This window comes from Hemitrygon akajei, chromosome 3 (genome assembly GCF_048418815.1).
Source record: "Hemitrygon akajei chromosome 3, sHemAka1.3, whole genome shotgun sequence".
Lineage (NCBI taxonomy): Eukaryota > Metazoa > Chordata > Chondrichthyes > Myliobatiformes > Dasyatidae > Hemitrygon > Hemitrygon akajei.
The window spans coordinates 162,092,732-162,108,964 of NC_133126.1; the positions used below are offsets into that span (position 1 = coordinate 162,092,732).

Sequence of the window (16,233 nt, forward strand, 5' to 3'; positions counted from 1 at the left end):
TCAGAAGAGAGTAGATTTCCTGGTTCAGCTATGTTTCCAGTTTGAAACACCAAGATTGTTCTCTTTGGTATATAGTCTTCAACACACTTGCTAATAAAATCTGTGATGATAGTGACATCGTCATCTAGACTGCAGCTGAGTCTGGACCAGTCTACTGATTCAAAGCAATCACATAAAATCTCATCTGTTTCCACAACCAGACTGCATGAAACTTACTGTTCTGGATTCTCCAGTTTCAGCCTCTGTTGTATACAGGGAGTAGGAACATAGCCTGGTGGTCTGATGAGGGATGCTCAGTAGACATTTTTGATGGTTGTGCAGCAATGATTCAGGGTGTTTGGGCCGCTGGTTGGACAGGAGATGTGGTGGTAGTATTTTGGTAATGCACTCTTGAAGTTAACCTGGTTGAAGTATCTGGTGATGATGGAAAGGGCCTCTAGACATCCCATTTTAAGGCTGCTAACAATTAAATATAGTTTATTGAGTGCAAGCTTTGTGTCTATTTTGAGGTAGGATGTAAGCTGCCATTAGGATGGCTGAAGTGAACTCCTGTGACAGGTAGTATGGGCGACACTTCACCACTAGATATGCCAAGTTGGGTGGGCAGGAACTCAAACATCACGTCCAAGAACAAGGAGTTGATTAAGAAGCATACACCTCTAAGTTTGGCTGAGAACAATGTAAGATCCACCCGATGAAATGAAAAGCCCTCAGGTTGAATGAAGCTGTCAGGTGAAGTAGGTCTAAGCTACATTTCAGTGAGACACAGCACTCAACCTTGATATCCAAGATTTGTGCATGGGTCCTTGTGGTGGTTGCTCAGAAGGGAACCAAGAATAATTGGGCAATCTATGTTTTCTCCCTAAGTTAAAATTTATTTGTTTTGTTATTATTCTTGTTTCTTATGATGAAAAGAAGCAATAACAAAAACTCTCCCAATGACAACAATGTGCTATATTACTGCAATATAATATACATTATTAAAAATATCTGGGGAAAAAAAGCAAAGTGAAGTGCTTCATATTTAGTCCTAGCCTTTTAGCGCATCTTAGCAGATGACGTAAAATTGACAAAAGGGACTTAATTATGAAACTGAAATTTCTTTAAAATATTATTTATAATAAGGATATCTTACTTGTTGCTGTCTTTATACTGATAAACATAGCATCCTTGAGGCATTCCTGTCTCTTTGTCCAAGGTAAAGGCAATCTTCAACTGTAAAAGAAACACATTTGATAGCAATGTACTATTTCAAATAGTATTGACAGATGTTAATTCTACATATAATCCTATCTAAAATACAAATCCATTTTGATAATAATAAGGTACCATAGGTTGGTGTGGTTTTGTTCATTCTTTGAATGATGTTCAAGCTCAACCTTCCAATGAATATATTTCCATAGAAGAGTGGACAGACATAAAATTGGGATAAATAACAACACTCTGATTTTCAAAATATACAGAAATCAGGTTAAATACATAGAGGAGACAATACAGTGGACTCGTTAATTGGGCCATTGGTTAGTCAGGCAGTCGCTTATTTGTGATAACTCTTAAAGAACAACAAATTGAGAAAATTGCTGGGACCCCTTTGATTATTTGTGACCCTATGCGGCTTAACTGAGGCAGATGATGGTTAGTCACTTACACTTATGCGGCTGTCAGACACTCTACTGTGCTTAGAGCGAACAGTTGCATGTGCTTGCGTTATGTTATCCATTTACGGCAATGGATGCCAATTCAAAAAAGCAGCGATTTTTGCTAATTTTTCTTTTTATTTTGACTTTTAAAAATATGAGAGAATTGCCATGAAAACATTGAAGATCAGCTGAAAGATTACCCTACTGGACCAAATTATAATCATCAGCCTAACAGCTTTCATCGTCAGCTGGCAGAGATAACTGGAGTGCCAAAATCTATAATTGCATGCTTGATACATTTGCAAATAAACTGCAAGATGAATGGGCATTATACGAGGGACAACAGAAAACATCCCAAACAAGAAAGCATGAAGGCAAGGATCCAGATGTTGAAGTGGCCCTCAATCAATGGTTATCCATTGTAACTAGACAAGGTGTGCATCTCAGTGTACCAATGTAAAAAGCAAGTACTAGGAGCTAGCTAAGATGCCAAGCACAGAAATTGTAAAGCAGCAGATGATTGGTTGTCTCAAGGGAAATGTAAGCATCATATTAAATTCAAGAAAGCACGGCAAGAAAGGTAGTGCTGACGCTAAGTTCAGAAACATAGAAATTTATAAAACTCCGTCTTGCTTCAAAATTTTGTGCAGATGATATCTACAATGCTGATGAAGCCGACCTTTTTTTAAAATCATGCCATGCTGGATGGTTCCCTTTGCTTCAAACATGCAATACTATCAGGTTCAAAGAAAGCAATAGATTACATAACACATTAAGTACTGATAAAAAGAAATTGTTGGTTATTGGGAAAAGCATTAAACTTGATGCCTTAAGAGGCCAAGAAAGGACAGCTTACCAATCGAGTACTATGCTAGCGTATACTCAATAAATTCCTCCATTGGTAACCATTACAAATACACTGTAGTAATATTGGTAGTGTCTAATTTGCTCTGTTTCATTTAAATATATAATTAGCTACTCAGTTAAATGGTAGTTGGTCTTTTTTTACACCTTTTTAAATATTTCCAAGAAACTTTGGATAATTGGTGCAGGCACTTAATTGAGGCAAAATATATCGTCTCGATGTATCCCAATTAACTGGAATCTGCTGTAGTTTTCGACTTAAAGTGGATCATCAACAAAGAGAAAATTAAATAAAAGTTAGACTTATAGTGATTGACCAAGTCCGGTATAATTAATTGTACTGTTATAATTCATGAGGCTGATGCCATTTAAAATTTTAAAAGTGAAACCATGGTGAAACATCAACCTGAAATGATCTCATGGCAGCAAGTTCTTCTTGAGAATAGCTGATATCAGTCAATTATAATTGGTAGATATAATTCTATCCATTGGGATGTGCCCTGGTTCATGAGAATCCCCAGATTTCAAATGATATTTCACACATAATAACATTTTAAGAAGTCTCCAGTTAGCCATGAATGAATATGAGGATGCTGCTATTAAAGAAAAATAATTTCTGAATAGTTTCTGTAAAGGAAATTACACAGCAGTTTCTGACATCTCTCTGGTACTGCAACCTTGCTCTGTAGTCTTCAGTTTTATTTTCCAGTGACTATACATTCGCCAGCAGGGCAGTCAGGAGTTGGGGGTGGGGGGGGGGGGGGGGGGGGGCGGCGGGAGGAGTGTCCAAGCACTCTGCTTTTCAATCGTTCCTGCAGCTCAGCACGGCTCCCCATTTCCTCTTTCTTAAAGTGGAAGTACTCTCATGTCTTGAGTCTGCCATCCAATGTCTGTCAATTTTAAAAATCAGTATATTTTTTAACGCTCTAAAAATGATGTTGCTTATTGAAGTACCAATGGCTGTGATTGTGGATTTTTAGCTGCAGTACCTCTAAATGGGAATATTTGATGATTCCCATTGGAGCTGCATGCAAAGAGTCACCACTTATTGGTGCCATTCAATGCAACAGTGCATTAAGGTACAACAAGGGAAAACAACAGAGTACAGAATAAAGTGTCAGAGAGAAAATGCAGGCAGACAATAAGGTGTAAGGTCATATCAACATAGATTGTGAAGCCAAAAGGCCATCTTATTGTACTAAGGAACAGTTCACTAGTCTTGTGCTGCTGAGGCTTTATAAGGCACTGGTGAGGCCTCACCTTGAGTATTGTGAACAGTTTTGGGCCCTTCATCTTAGAAAAGATGTGCTGGCATTGGAGAGAATCAGAGGAGGTTCACAAGGATGATTCCAGGAATACAAGGGTTATCATACAAGGAATGTCTGTACTCGCTGGAATTCAGAAGGAATGGCGGGGGGGGGGGGGGGTGGTCTCAATGAAACCTTTTGAATGTTGAAAGGCCTAGATACAATAGATGTGGAAAGGATGTTTCCCATGGTAGGAGAGTCTAGGACAAGAGGGCACAGCCTCAGGATAGAGGGGCGCCCTTTCAAAAAAGAGATGTGGAGACATTTCTTTAGCCAAAGGGTGGTGAATTTGTGGAATTTGTTGCCACATGCAGCTGTGGAGGTCAGCAATGGATGTACTTAAGGCAGAGACTGACAGGTCTTTGATTGGACATGGCATCAAAGTTTACAGGGAGAAGGTTGGGAACTGGGGCTCAGGAGGAGAAAAAAAAGAGGATCAGCCATGATTGAATGGCAGAGTGGACTTGATAGGCTAGGTGGCCTAATTCTGCTCCTATACCTTATGGTCTTATAAAAGCTGGATAGACACTGGCAAGGAGTGATTGTGAGGGGGGCAGAGAGAGAAAACAAAAAGAAAAAAAAAGTAAAAAGAGAAAAAAGGGGATAATAAATAAATAAACAAATAAGGGATGGGGTAAGAAGGGGAGGGGGGCATTAACGGAAGTTAGAGAAATCAATGTTCATGCCATCGGGTTGGAGGCTACCCAGATGGAATATAAGGTGTTGTTCCTTCAACCTGAGTGTGGCTTCATCTTGACAGTAGAGGAGGCCATGGATAGACATATCAGAATGGGAATGGGATGTGGAATTAAAATGTGTGGCCACTGGGAGATCCTGCTTTCTCTGGCGGACAGAGCATAGGTGTTCAGCGAAACGGTCTTCCATTCTGCGTCGGAAATGAAGCCAGGCAGCTTTGCTAACATCAGCACATTTCTTGCTGATGAGCTTAATATATTCCATGCACTTTTTGAACAGAAGAGAATAGGTATGTCACAACCCATCCTGATAGTCTCCAGTGCACCTGAATCCACTGTCACTACTGCAGTTGTAAGTTCAATCTTTTAAGAGTGAACCCACAGAAAGCATCTGGCCCGATGGTGTCCCGGGCCATATCCTTAGATTCCGCACAGATCAGCTGCCGTAGGCATTTGCAGACATTTCTAACATTCCCCGCTCCAATCTGTGGTTCCCATCTGCTTTAAGAAGCCCACTACCATCCGCGTACCACAAGAAACTAGATAACATGCATTAACGACTATCACTTAATGGCTCTGATGTCCACCATCATGAAGTGCTTTGACAGGAAGGTTATAGCATGCATTAATTTCAACCTTCTAGACATCTTCGACCCACTGCCATTATATCATCACAGAGAGTTGCAGCATAGAAGGAAGCTATTCAGTCTATCATGTCCATTCTGACTAAATGATAAGCTATAAGAAAGAGAAGTTCAAGTCAACATCGGACAATTTTTGCTGTTGCTCCTCAAATAATATTCAGAATTACAGAATTAAAGCTTCTGTTAACATCTCAGCAGTTGTGATTGTTCTGCTAAACAGAATAGCACAAACATTTTGTGACTGGAGAATCAAATTAAAGTTATTTCAAAAAACCCCAACACAAATGTAAAAATAGTCTATGTTTTTCATAATTTCTTTGTCAAATACTTTTTCCCCCACCCTGCTTTGTTTCATAAATTATCTTAAGCACATTCCTCTTTTTGCATGCACATGACATCCATCAAGAAAATACAGAAAATTGTGAACTACATTAGAAGTTCACAGTCCTACAAAAAGTAGTGGATACGGCCCAGTCCATCACTGGTAAAGCCATCCCCATCACTGAACACACCTACATGAAGTGATGTCACAAGAAAGCAATGTCCATCATCAGGGAACCCACATCACTCTCTTCTCACTGCTGCCACTGGTAAGAAGGTAGAGGAGCCTCAGGACTCACACCACCAGGTTCAGGAACAGTTATTACCCCTCAACCATTAGGCTCTTGAACCAAAGGATAACTTCACTCAACTTCACTTACTTCATCACTGAAATGCTCCCACAACCTATAGACTCACTTTCAAGGACATTTCATTGCATGTTCTTGATATTTATTGCTTATTAATTTATTATTATTACTTATTTATTTTTGTATTTGCACAGTTGAATGCCCAAGTTGATGCAATCTTTCATTGATTCTATCATGGTTATTATTCTATTATGGATTTCTAGAGCGTGCCCACAAGAAAATTAAACTCAGGGTTGTATATGGTGACATGTATGTATAGGAGCAGAATTAGGCCATTTGACCCATCAAGTCTGCTCTGCCATTTCATCATGCCTGATCTAATTTTCTTCTCACCCCCAAACTCCTGCCTTCTCCCTGTATCCCTTCATGCCCTGACCAATCAAGAATCTATCAACCTCTGCCTTAAATATACATAAAGACTTAGCCTCCACAGCTGCCTGGTGCAACAAATTCCAGACATTCAGCACTCTCTGGCTAAAGAAATTCTTCCTCATCTCCATTCTAAAAGGACGCCCCTCTATTCTGAGGCTCTGTCCTCTGGTCTTAGACTCACACACCCTAGGAAATCATTTTCATGAGCCTCCTTTGAACTCTTTCCAATTTCAGCACATCCTTTCTAAGATAAACGGGCCCAAACCTGCTCACAATATTCTAAGTGAGGCCTCACCAATGCTTTATAAAGTTTCAACGTTATATCCATGTCCTCTTGAAATGAATGCTAACATTGTACTTGCTTTCCCCACCACAGATTGAACCTGCAAATTTGCTTTTATGGAATCCTGCACAAGGACTCACAAGTCCTTTCGTATCTTAGTTTTTTGTATTTTCTCTCCATTTAGAAAAGTCAACCCTTTTATTTCTTAAACTAAAGTGCATGACCATACACTTCACAACACAGTAATCCATCTGTCATTTCTTTGCCCATTTTCTTAATACAAGTCCTTCTGTAGCCTCTCAACTTCCTCAAAACAACCTGGCCCCCACCTATCACCGTATCATTTGCAAACTTTGCAATATACGTATTTTGATTATAAACTTACTTTGAACTTTCTGAACTTTGAAGTCTGTAGGTGATTTTGAAACACAAACAATTAACTCTTGTTATTGTAAAAGCAATGAAGTTCAGAAACCATAGAATTCTAATTAATCTTTTCATTTTATGAGCGTTAGCATTGAACACATGCAGAGTTTATATTCAGTACTATAATTAATAGTTTGCTTTCCCAAGCCTTCTTTCTACTTTTGTTTTTTTAAATAGTCAAATTCAAATATCATCTTACCCATTTAATGCTCAATAAATACATTTTAATTTGTCTTTTATTTCACAAGATGTCAGATAAATACAAAGGAACATGTTTTATATTTCCTAACTACCTTCTGTTGTTGTCTTTGTTATTTACCTTGTATATTACTTTTTAACCATACTGAGGAACTTTCAATAACTTGACAAAGAAAACACTTCATTGTTATCTAAACTTTTTTCCATTTCCATAATTAGAAACTAATTCTGGAGCATCAAAATACAACTCTGAGTACAAACCTAGTAAAGATACTACTAATTTTTAAATAGGTATCAGCAGGTTTAGACTCTATTCCAGTACATCTCGAATCCAAAAAGGATTTTGCAAAATACAGTTTGATTACCTGGAAACCCTGCACCCTGGTTAGTTCTCATGACCACGTTGCTCTATTCAACACTGAACAAAAGCTTCACCCTTTCTAATTTCTACATAATGTAATGCTTGGTTAAACCACAAAACCCAAGTTATCAATCAGCGAAGATCAAAACAACTGCCGATATAATGTTAGAACAGCAATGGCCATTGTGGCAAACTTTAATATGATTAAGTTAAGAAGTTTACAAAACACTCAAAAGCTTTCACTTCATTATTTAAAGCGGTCATCCTTTTAGTTACTGGCAAACCACCGAATCTCTGGAATGGGTAGATTGAGGCGCCAAAAATCCATTTTATTCTTTTGAGAAACCAGACAAAATAGTCATTCACGTCAGTGCATTACTGAAAGTGGTATTGTTTGAGCTATTCCCCATCACCAGCAGGGGTAGTCTCCAGCATGGCTTAAGTTGACGGTAAGGTCATATCACGTGCCACTTAGAAACACAATAAACTGCATCTGAAAACAGAGTGCATTAAGTTAAATTCATGTTCAGATTCTTGGAAGTACCAAGTGTATTTTATAAACTACAGAACCTCATCTATCATTCATACAAATGACTTGAAGTGCACATTCTTAAATTGAACATGTTCCCAGGAAAAGGGCACAAGGACAGAAATCAAAATAAACCACTAACTGCTTGCCCTACATTATTTTCCTACTGTGTGGGAGTTATAATTCAGTCTGTGCAATACTGGAATATCCAAGTAAACAGGAAACCAACTCTAATTTGCAGTAAGAAAAAGAACTTAACTTTGCATAATTCTTTATGGTATTGCTTGAGATATAAATATACTTATGAGGCCACAAACACTTTATAGTTAATTTGATAAACAACTGGCTAACATAAATTATTTGAAAGTTAATACATTTATGCACATTATCAAGTTTTCAGAATAATTGGATTTCCCCTGAAACAGTACTATAGCCAACGTAAATTTAAAAAATGGTGTTCTTACTTTGGTTGTCACACAAAGTTTTTCCAGTTTGCAAAGAGGATACAGAAGGATGAAATAATTAAAAAGATGAAAAAATCAGGAGAGAAAAATGCCTGAGATTTTCATGTGGTTTATATAAAATCATTGATTTTGTTTTAACCTGTTAAAATCACCTAACTCATTTTGCCTGACTAACTTTGAACATGAGCAGTTAATATTTTGCTGCAGTACATCTTCACTGTGATTAGAACATCTGCAGAAATATTTTGCATTTAGCTTCTAACATGAAATATAGTTGTTGAATTTCAGCTCTGTGGAGATCATATCCAGTCTGGCATCATGATTACTCAATATGTAGCAGTATATATAAAGTTACATCAAAATGCGAGTTTTTTGTGGAAACAAGGTTGGGAAGTTCTTTTGGAAGGTGAAGACAATAATTACCTAGCCATGCTCTCTCATGCTGGGCAAGTTGCCTGGAGATGTTCCATCTGGTACACGCTTCATGGATCAAACCCATGATGGTTATAAGTTCCGCTATAGACCTTTGAAAGGTTCCAAAGTAACCTAGGGGGAATGGTACCTGGCATTGAAGGGGATTGACTGTTTTGAAGAAGAGCTAATAGGTGTTTTAGATGATAGTATTTTAGATGTACGCTCTGTTGAACTCTTACCAGGCTTCCTCTACTCTTGAACCAACAAGTCAATCACTAAATCCTAAGCCACAGAACAAAATGTTCTATGCCGTTGCACCTGGTTAGATTGTTCGCATTAGCTTTCCTATTGGTCTTGCTGCTTGTTCACCAAATTAAAAAAAAATCTTTTTAGGCAATTATCTTAAGAAATGAAGCATAATTGAGGATAACTTGGACTATAACTTCATGTACACTTTTCTTTAATCAAAATGTGCTACTTCCCCACCTTACTGCAAAATATTAATTTCATTTGCTATTTTTTTTAAGAATATCCTAATTGATACCTCACTTGTCACTTGAAGTACTGTGTATAGTTCTGGAGGCAACAATGTAAGAAAGGTGTGATTCATTGGATATAGTGCAAAGGAAATTCACCAAGAAGTTGCCTGGATTGGACTTCGGTTACGAGGAGTAAATGGATAGCTTAAAGTGAAGGATGCTTCGAGAAATATGTACAATATTTAGAGGTATAAATGGGATAGGAGATTAAAAGCAAGAGGGCAAAACCAAAGAGCTGATTGTTGACTACTGGAGGAAGATGCTAAAGGTCCATGAGCCAATCCTCATTAGGGGATTGGAAGTAGAGAGGGTCAATGGCTTTAAGTTCCTTGGCATTCAGCATACAGTATCAGAAAATCTGTCCTGGAACCAGAATGTAGGTGCCATCCAAACAAAGGCACTTCTAATTATTTTAGAAGTTTACGTCGATTTGGCACATCATCAAAATACTTTCACAAGACTTCTGTAGGTGTATAGCAGAGAGTATCCTAACAGGTTGGATCATGGGTAAGTATGGAAACACCAATATCCAGGAACAGAAATGACTGCAGAAGGAGGTGGATGCAGCCCATTTCCTCACAAACCTCTCCCTGCCATTCAATATATTTACATGGATCTGAGGCCTCCATTGGTCAGGGTTGACCACAAACATTGCAGCCTAGCTGTCTAGATACACAAGCCTGGGCAGTACGATATGGAGAGCAAGCTGTTACCCATGTAGCAAGCTGTCTCTCTCCATGCATCTGATGAACCCAAAAGAAATGCAGAGACAGATCTACAGTTTGGCACCAGCAGTGTCGCAGGAGTTGCCAGTCAGCGTTGAACTCAATGTAGGACTGCCTTAGGGACTCCAGCTCCAGATTTTTCCGCCGAGATTTAATTCCGAAGCCTTCCCATGAGTGGGTATAGCCGCAAGGCAGCAGAGGTTTGAGATCATTTCCTTCTCCTAGATGAGCTGACAACCACAGCTAATCAGCCCCATTTGCCTGAAGCAACTGGTTTTAAGGCGCCAGCACCTCACCATTGCTCCTTCTCTCAGTGGAAACGGGTCCGCCGGGCCTATTGTTAAGCCACACATGAAGATCAGGTGAAGACCCATTTAATAGATCATGGGAGCTTGTCCCCATTACCACCCCTAGCAATAGCAACCTTGGCTACAAAAAAAACAGCACCCATCATTAAAGACCCCCACCAACCAGGCCATGCTCTCTTGTCACTACTACCATTTGGCAGGAGGTATAGAAGCTTTACATTTCACACCATTAGCTATTACTCTACAACCAGTATCGATAACTTCACTCACCACAGCTCTGAACTCATTCTACAACCTACAGACTGACTTTCAAGAATTCTTTCAGATTCAAACTTACTTATCACATGTAAATTGAAACATACAGAGAAATGTATCATTTGCCTTAACAACCAACTCACACAAGGATGTGCTTGGGACAGCCTGCAAGTGTCCAGAAGCAGACCTTCTTTATCCTTTTCTGGTACGTTTTCATTTGGTCCTATGAAACCATGCTTTTTTTTCAACCCTTATTTATGCCCACGTAATACCACCAATACTTTGATTACCCTTGCATGCCAGTAGAAAACTTTAATCTCCAACAATCAGATGTAGTAAGATAAATTGGAGCTCTGAGGAAGACTTTTTCTGTACATACAGTATAAAAGTTCAAAGTACAGCAACATTTCTGGATCCTTTGAAACTTCCTCATTCTGACTGGAATCCTTTCACTGTCTTTTTCTGCAAACCCATTTTGTTTCTTTCAATTCATTTCAATTTCATTCTCAGGTGATCAATTGCGTTGCTATTTATTGTCCATCTCCAAATACCATTGGGAAGCTACCAGCTTGAATTGCTTCAGTCTTAGCACAAATATATACACACTGCTTTATTTTAAACCCAGACAGTCTCAAACCAATAGAAACTTTCCTTCCCATTGCTAAGCAGGGGACCTTAATTAATAAAGTTGCTTCCTTTTCTCTTCATTTTTTCCTGAAAATTCTGTAACTGGGAAAGTCATCATACTTCTCAATTTCAATTAAAGTATAGTATAATACCAGCTGCACTTTCAATCTTATGGCTTTTTGCACTATGATTTGCATAAAACCGCTCTACCCCAATCCATTCATAAACTTGAGAATTCAGCTGTTTTTTTTCTTTTAACCTTTTATTTAGTCAAAGTTATAGCTCACATTTTCATTGATGTGTTCTTGATCATGCGTGTGATCAACAGGAAGTTTTCTCAATTCTAGTTGTAAGTCTAGATACTTTGTTCCTCTAACATGCACTTTTCACACTGTCAGGTGCTCAGTTAGAAATGACATAAGTTGTTAAAGACTAGATCCAAAGCATTCAATTAAATAGACAATGCATGTGCAATTTATCTAGCTATATATTCATAATTTACAATTATCTACTTTGTTTATATAAATGGTCAATAAAGTTCAATAGATTTTGCAACTAGTTTACAAAAGGATCTATCTCCAAAAACTAATAGATAGATCCTGCTGGCCTCCTAGGAGTTGTATATGCAGCTGTAAAGACGCTCTGTGTTTAAGAATGGTATGCAATTACTTGATTTTGGAAGACGCATTTTGAATTTCCTCTGCTCCTAGTCAAGCTTCAAAGCATATTAAAGTCTAGAAAAGCCTTTAATCCTGCATATTGAATTTAATCTCATCTCTTGGGAATAGGCATGTTTCTGTAATCCTTATCATAATTTCCTCTTGCTAGGAACCTGATTGAAGCTGTATGAATTCATTTCACAGAGGGCTTATACAACCAGTACAGCAGGCATGCTGGGTAATCAAGATGGGAACAAACAGATCCCAAAACTGAAAGGATAATATATGAATTAGCTACATTTCAATTTGGAAAGTTTTTATTGTTAATTCAGTGTATTACTTAAAAGTTTTATTACAAATTAATTTCCACTTCCACATAACCCAGAACAGTTATTACAAGTAACTGAAGACATACACTTGTAATTGCAGTTGGATTTTACATGTTAGGGAATTGCTAACAGAATTTTGCTCTTGTTTAGATATTGGACCAAATTCCAGGTAGGCTCATGTCTAGACTGTACAGTGCAGCAATTAAAACCTTAGGAGTACTTAGAAACAGCATGTGCTCTGACTTCCTTGATTTTTCTACAACTGTAATTTAACTCACATTAAGATTATAACATCAGGAAGAAAATGCAGGTTACTGCCTGCTGTAGGACCTCAACAGATTCTGTGCACCAGCAATGCATACACCTGCAGAGCAGTTGTCACATGCATTTTTCCTAATCCAAATTAACTTTGTGGACCGGGAAAACTTTTTCATACACTGACCACTTAGTCATAGTAATATTATTTTTGTGGATCAGCTTTACACTTGTCTGCTCAAGCATGGCTACGCCCTCTGTTCTAAGTTTATAATGGTTTGCATTTCAAGTCCCAGTGGAATGCTGAAACTATCATGCTTTCAGCTTTTCGCCCCCACTAAGAAAATGTCACATTTATAAAATTGGACAAGGTAATGGACAGATGTTTGCAGTATCATGCTTGAATTTTAACTTGACAATGTCCAGGAGGAAGGTTTGCCTTACACCTTGGCCACAAACTCCAGAAATGCAAGGACAAAAAATGGTGGGATTTTGGACAGAAAATGACAATAGATTCTCCAGATCCTTCTTCTATTTATGTCACTTTTCCACTGGCTTCTATCTTGCACCACCTGTCTTTGCTTAAATCCAATTTTTATTAATTCTGCTAAAGGTCATCAACCAGAATTTATAACCCAGTTTCTCTATCTACTGGTGCTGCTAGACCTGCTACGTATTTCAGCATCTCTATTTCATTGTATTTTGCACAGAACTTGCACAGAAGCAGTATCATAAAAAGTTTAAAACGTGCAAAATTGAACCTATGAAACTTGTTATATGATATTAAAAATTAGATAAATAATAGAAGAGTTGCATGTCTAAAAAATCAGGGAATTGTTTTGGGAAAGTCTAATTATGCATGGATCATGAAATGAGCTCAATAGGCTCTACTTGTTATTAATTAAGCATTTGTAATTATTTATTGAGAAAACACCAAGCAAGTTAGACAATATCAGTCAAAAGTGAGAGAGTTAATGGCCATTGATCTGCAACATTAATTTTGCTTCTCTTTCCCCACAATCAAAGACATCTTGAAACAGCAGTGCCTCAAGAAGATGGTGTCCACCATTGGGGACACTCGCCATCCAGGACATCCCTGTTCTCACTACTCTCTTCAGGGAGAGGGTACATGGTGAGCCTGAGGATACACATTCCACATTTTAGGAGCAGCTTCATCCCCTCCACCATCAGATTTTAAACAATCCTTGAACCTATGAAAACACCCCCCAATATTTGGTCTCTTTTTAGACTATTTTCATATATTTCTTATTGTAACTTACAGTAAATGTTTAAGTATCACACTATAGTGCTGCCACAAAACAAAAAAAAATCACAATATAGATCAGTGATAATTAACGAGAATCTCATTCAGAAGCTGCCTCATCTACTGAGCATTTCCACCATTTTGTTTTTTCAATTTGGGGTAGTTTGGTTTTAAACATCCTATTCAATTAGTACATCACACTTTGATAAATTCTTGAGAAATACGCAAGCTGTTGGAGAAATATACTTAAATTGGCCTTTTTTATAGTTTGTTAGTCTGAACAGACACACTTGTTCATTCTGTCAGAAAATGCCTATACAATACACCTTTCTCAACAGTCTGGAATCAATTTAAATTTCTTGGAAGAATTGGCAAAAAGCATACCTCACAAACATACAACACCCAAGAGAATCCAGCACTATTACATGGTCCAGATTCCATAACAATTATTTCTGTAAGTAGATTTTATAGATTACAAAGAAAATGATTTCATACCAGAGTAATTCCAAGTTTTATTGTACTATGTCAAACCACAGATTGGAAAGTAATTCAGATTATGGTAAAGAAAACTTAATTTACATGCAAACGCAAAGTAATTTTTCAGAAACCTTCAATTAAAGCCTTCACATTGATAATACGAGATGCTTATTTTGAGTGTCTGTGATTTTGTCTGCCTTTTGTCTACACATTTGCAGGTTATTTGGTTCTTTCTTCTACAACCCTATTTTCTTCTTCCAATTCCTCAATCCTGATATTTTCCGAAAAGGAACAACGTCTCTGAACAAATCAATACTAAGTCCTTCCACTTTCTCTCTAGAATTTGATCACTATCTTTCATACCAATTGTTTTCACTGAGGCACAGGAATACACGATTTAGAAGCAAGAATCGGTTAGTCAGTTATTCTAATGTGCTCTAGGGTTTAGTAAGATTATAACTGACTTGGCTGCAAGCTCAATAGTGCATTTCTATCCACCTGATATATTGAGTACCTATCCAACTCTGCTTTGAAAATATCAAAAAAAACTCTACTTTCCATTGCCCTCTGAGGAAGCGGGTTACACAGCATAGAAAACAGGGCTTTCAGCCCAACATGCCTATGCATACCTGAGCTAGTCCCATTTGCCTGTATTTGGCCCATATCCCTCTAAACCATTCGTATCTGTCCAAATATCTTTCAACCTTTGTAACTGGACCCACTTGTCTCTTTCTTTGGAAGCTTGTTCCATATATTCATCACTGTCTGCGTGAAAAATTTTGACCCTCGTCCCCTTTAAATCATTCCACTCTCACTTTAAATGTATGTTCTTTAGTTTCAGACTCCCCGACTCAGGGAAAAAGACTGACAATCCAGCTTCACTTCCATCATAACTGGTTCAGTTAGAAAGTGGAATGAGCTGCCAGAGCTGCGGGTTTAGCTGTAAAATTTAAGAAAAGTTTGGATAGACACATGGATGGAGGGCTATGGCCTGGATGCAGGTAGATAGAACTTGCAAAGGACTACGTTGGCATGGGCTAGATGGGCCAAAGGGCCTGTTTCCATGCTACTCTATAATCAACGCCCTCCCTTGAAGACCTATTTAAATATTGCTTGAGGAAACATTCCTGGACAACTTAACATATTCTGCCTCATCCAATACCCTGGCTCTGTAGCAGTGCAGTCAATATTAGGGAAGTTAAAATTCCTTACTATTATAATCTTCTTATTCCTGGAGCTCTCTGTGATAAATGATAATTTTGTTAATTTTCCTAATTACTTGCTGTAGTTACATTCTAGTCTCTTTTGAATGTTGCATGAGGACAACCGTTAAGTTTTCAATTTACCTCTTTCAAATCTCAGTCAGAATGAAACAGCTTGTCATAGTCCACTTTCGCTAAGTGCATATTGGTCTCATTCATTCCTCAAACTTACTTCTACTTGAAAGAAAACATTCGTAAAGAACTGTTTCTCATGATCCAATCCTTCTAGCTTCTTCCTATTCTACCAGTCAAAGTTCTTTACAAACTATAAAGACCAGAAATGCACAGTGTTAATAGTGTGTCTGAATTGATAATGGCTCAACTGCCATGTCATTTCAGTTTAATGTTAACCAAATCTTACACATCTAACCCTGAGATAAACTCTATTAGACAAGGTAACTAATTACATAGTATATTTTAATGACAAAACAGAACATCAGTCCAGAGAATGGCCATTGTTAAAATTGTGCCTCCTTTAAGATTTCACTGGTAAACATCAGGTGCACAGACTTGTTCTATCCAGTTCATTATATTAAGTTGAGAAATGCCAAAACATTGTGGAATATTATATTAATGGAAACATCTGCTCAATTTTTGAAAAATATCTTCCAGAACAAAATGCCATGAGTTATCCAATGGGATCCAAA

The 16,233-nt window shown here is 37.8% G+C and overlaps 1 protein-coding gene across 2 annotated transcripts in view; it reads right to left on the reverse strand.

The window, feature by feature from the left end:
• Window positions 1–16,233, reverse strand: part of dis3l2 (DIS3 like 3'-5' exoribonuclease 2) — a 307,005-nt gene that overhangs the window by 111,673 nt on the left and 179,099 nt on the right. For both annotated transcript variants that reach the window (XM_073041187.1, XM_073041186.1), the window contains exon 14: window positions 1,136–1,215. In XM_073041187.1, coding sequence (XP_072897288.1) covers window positions 1,136–1,215 — 80 coding nt within the window. The remainder of the gene's footprint in view (window positions 1–1,135; window positions 1,216–16,233) is intronic.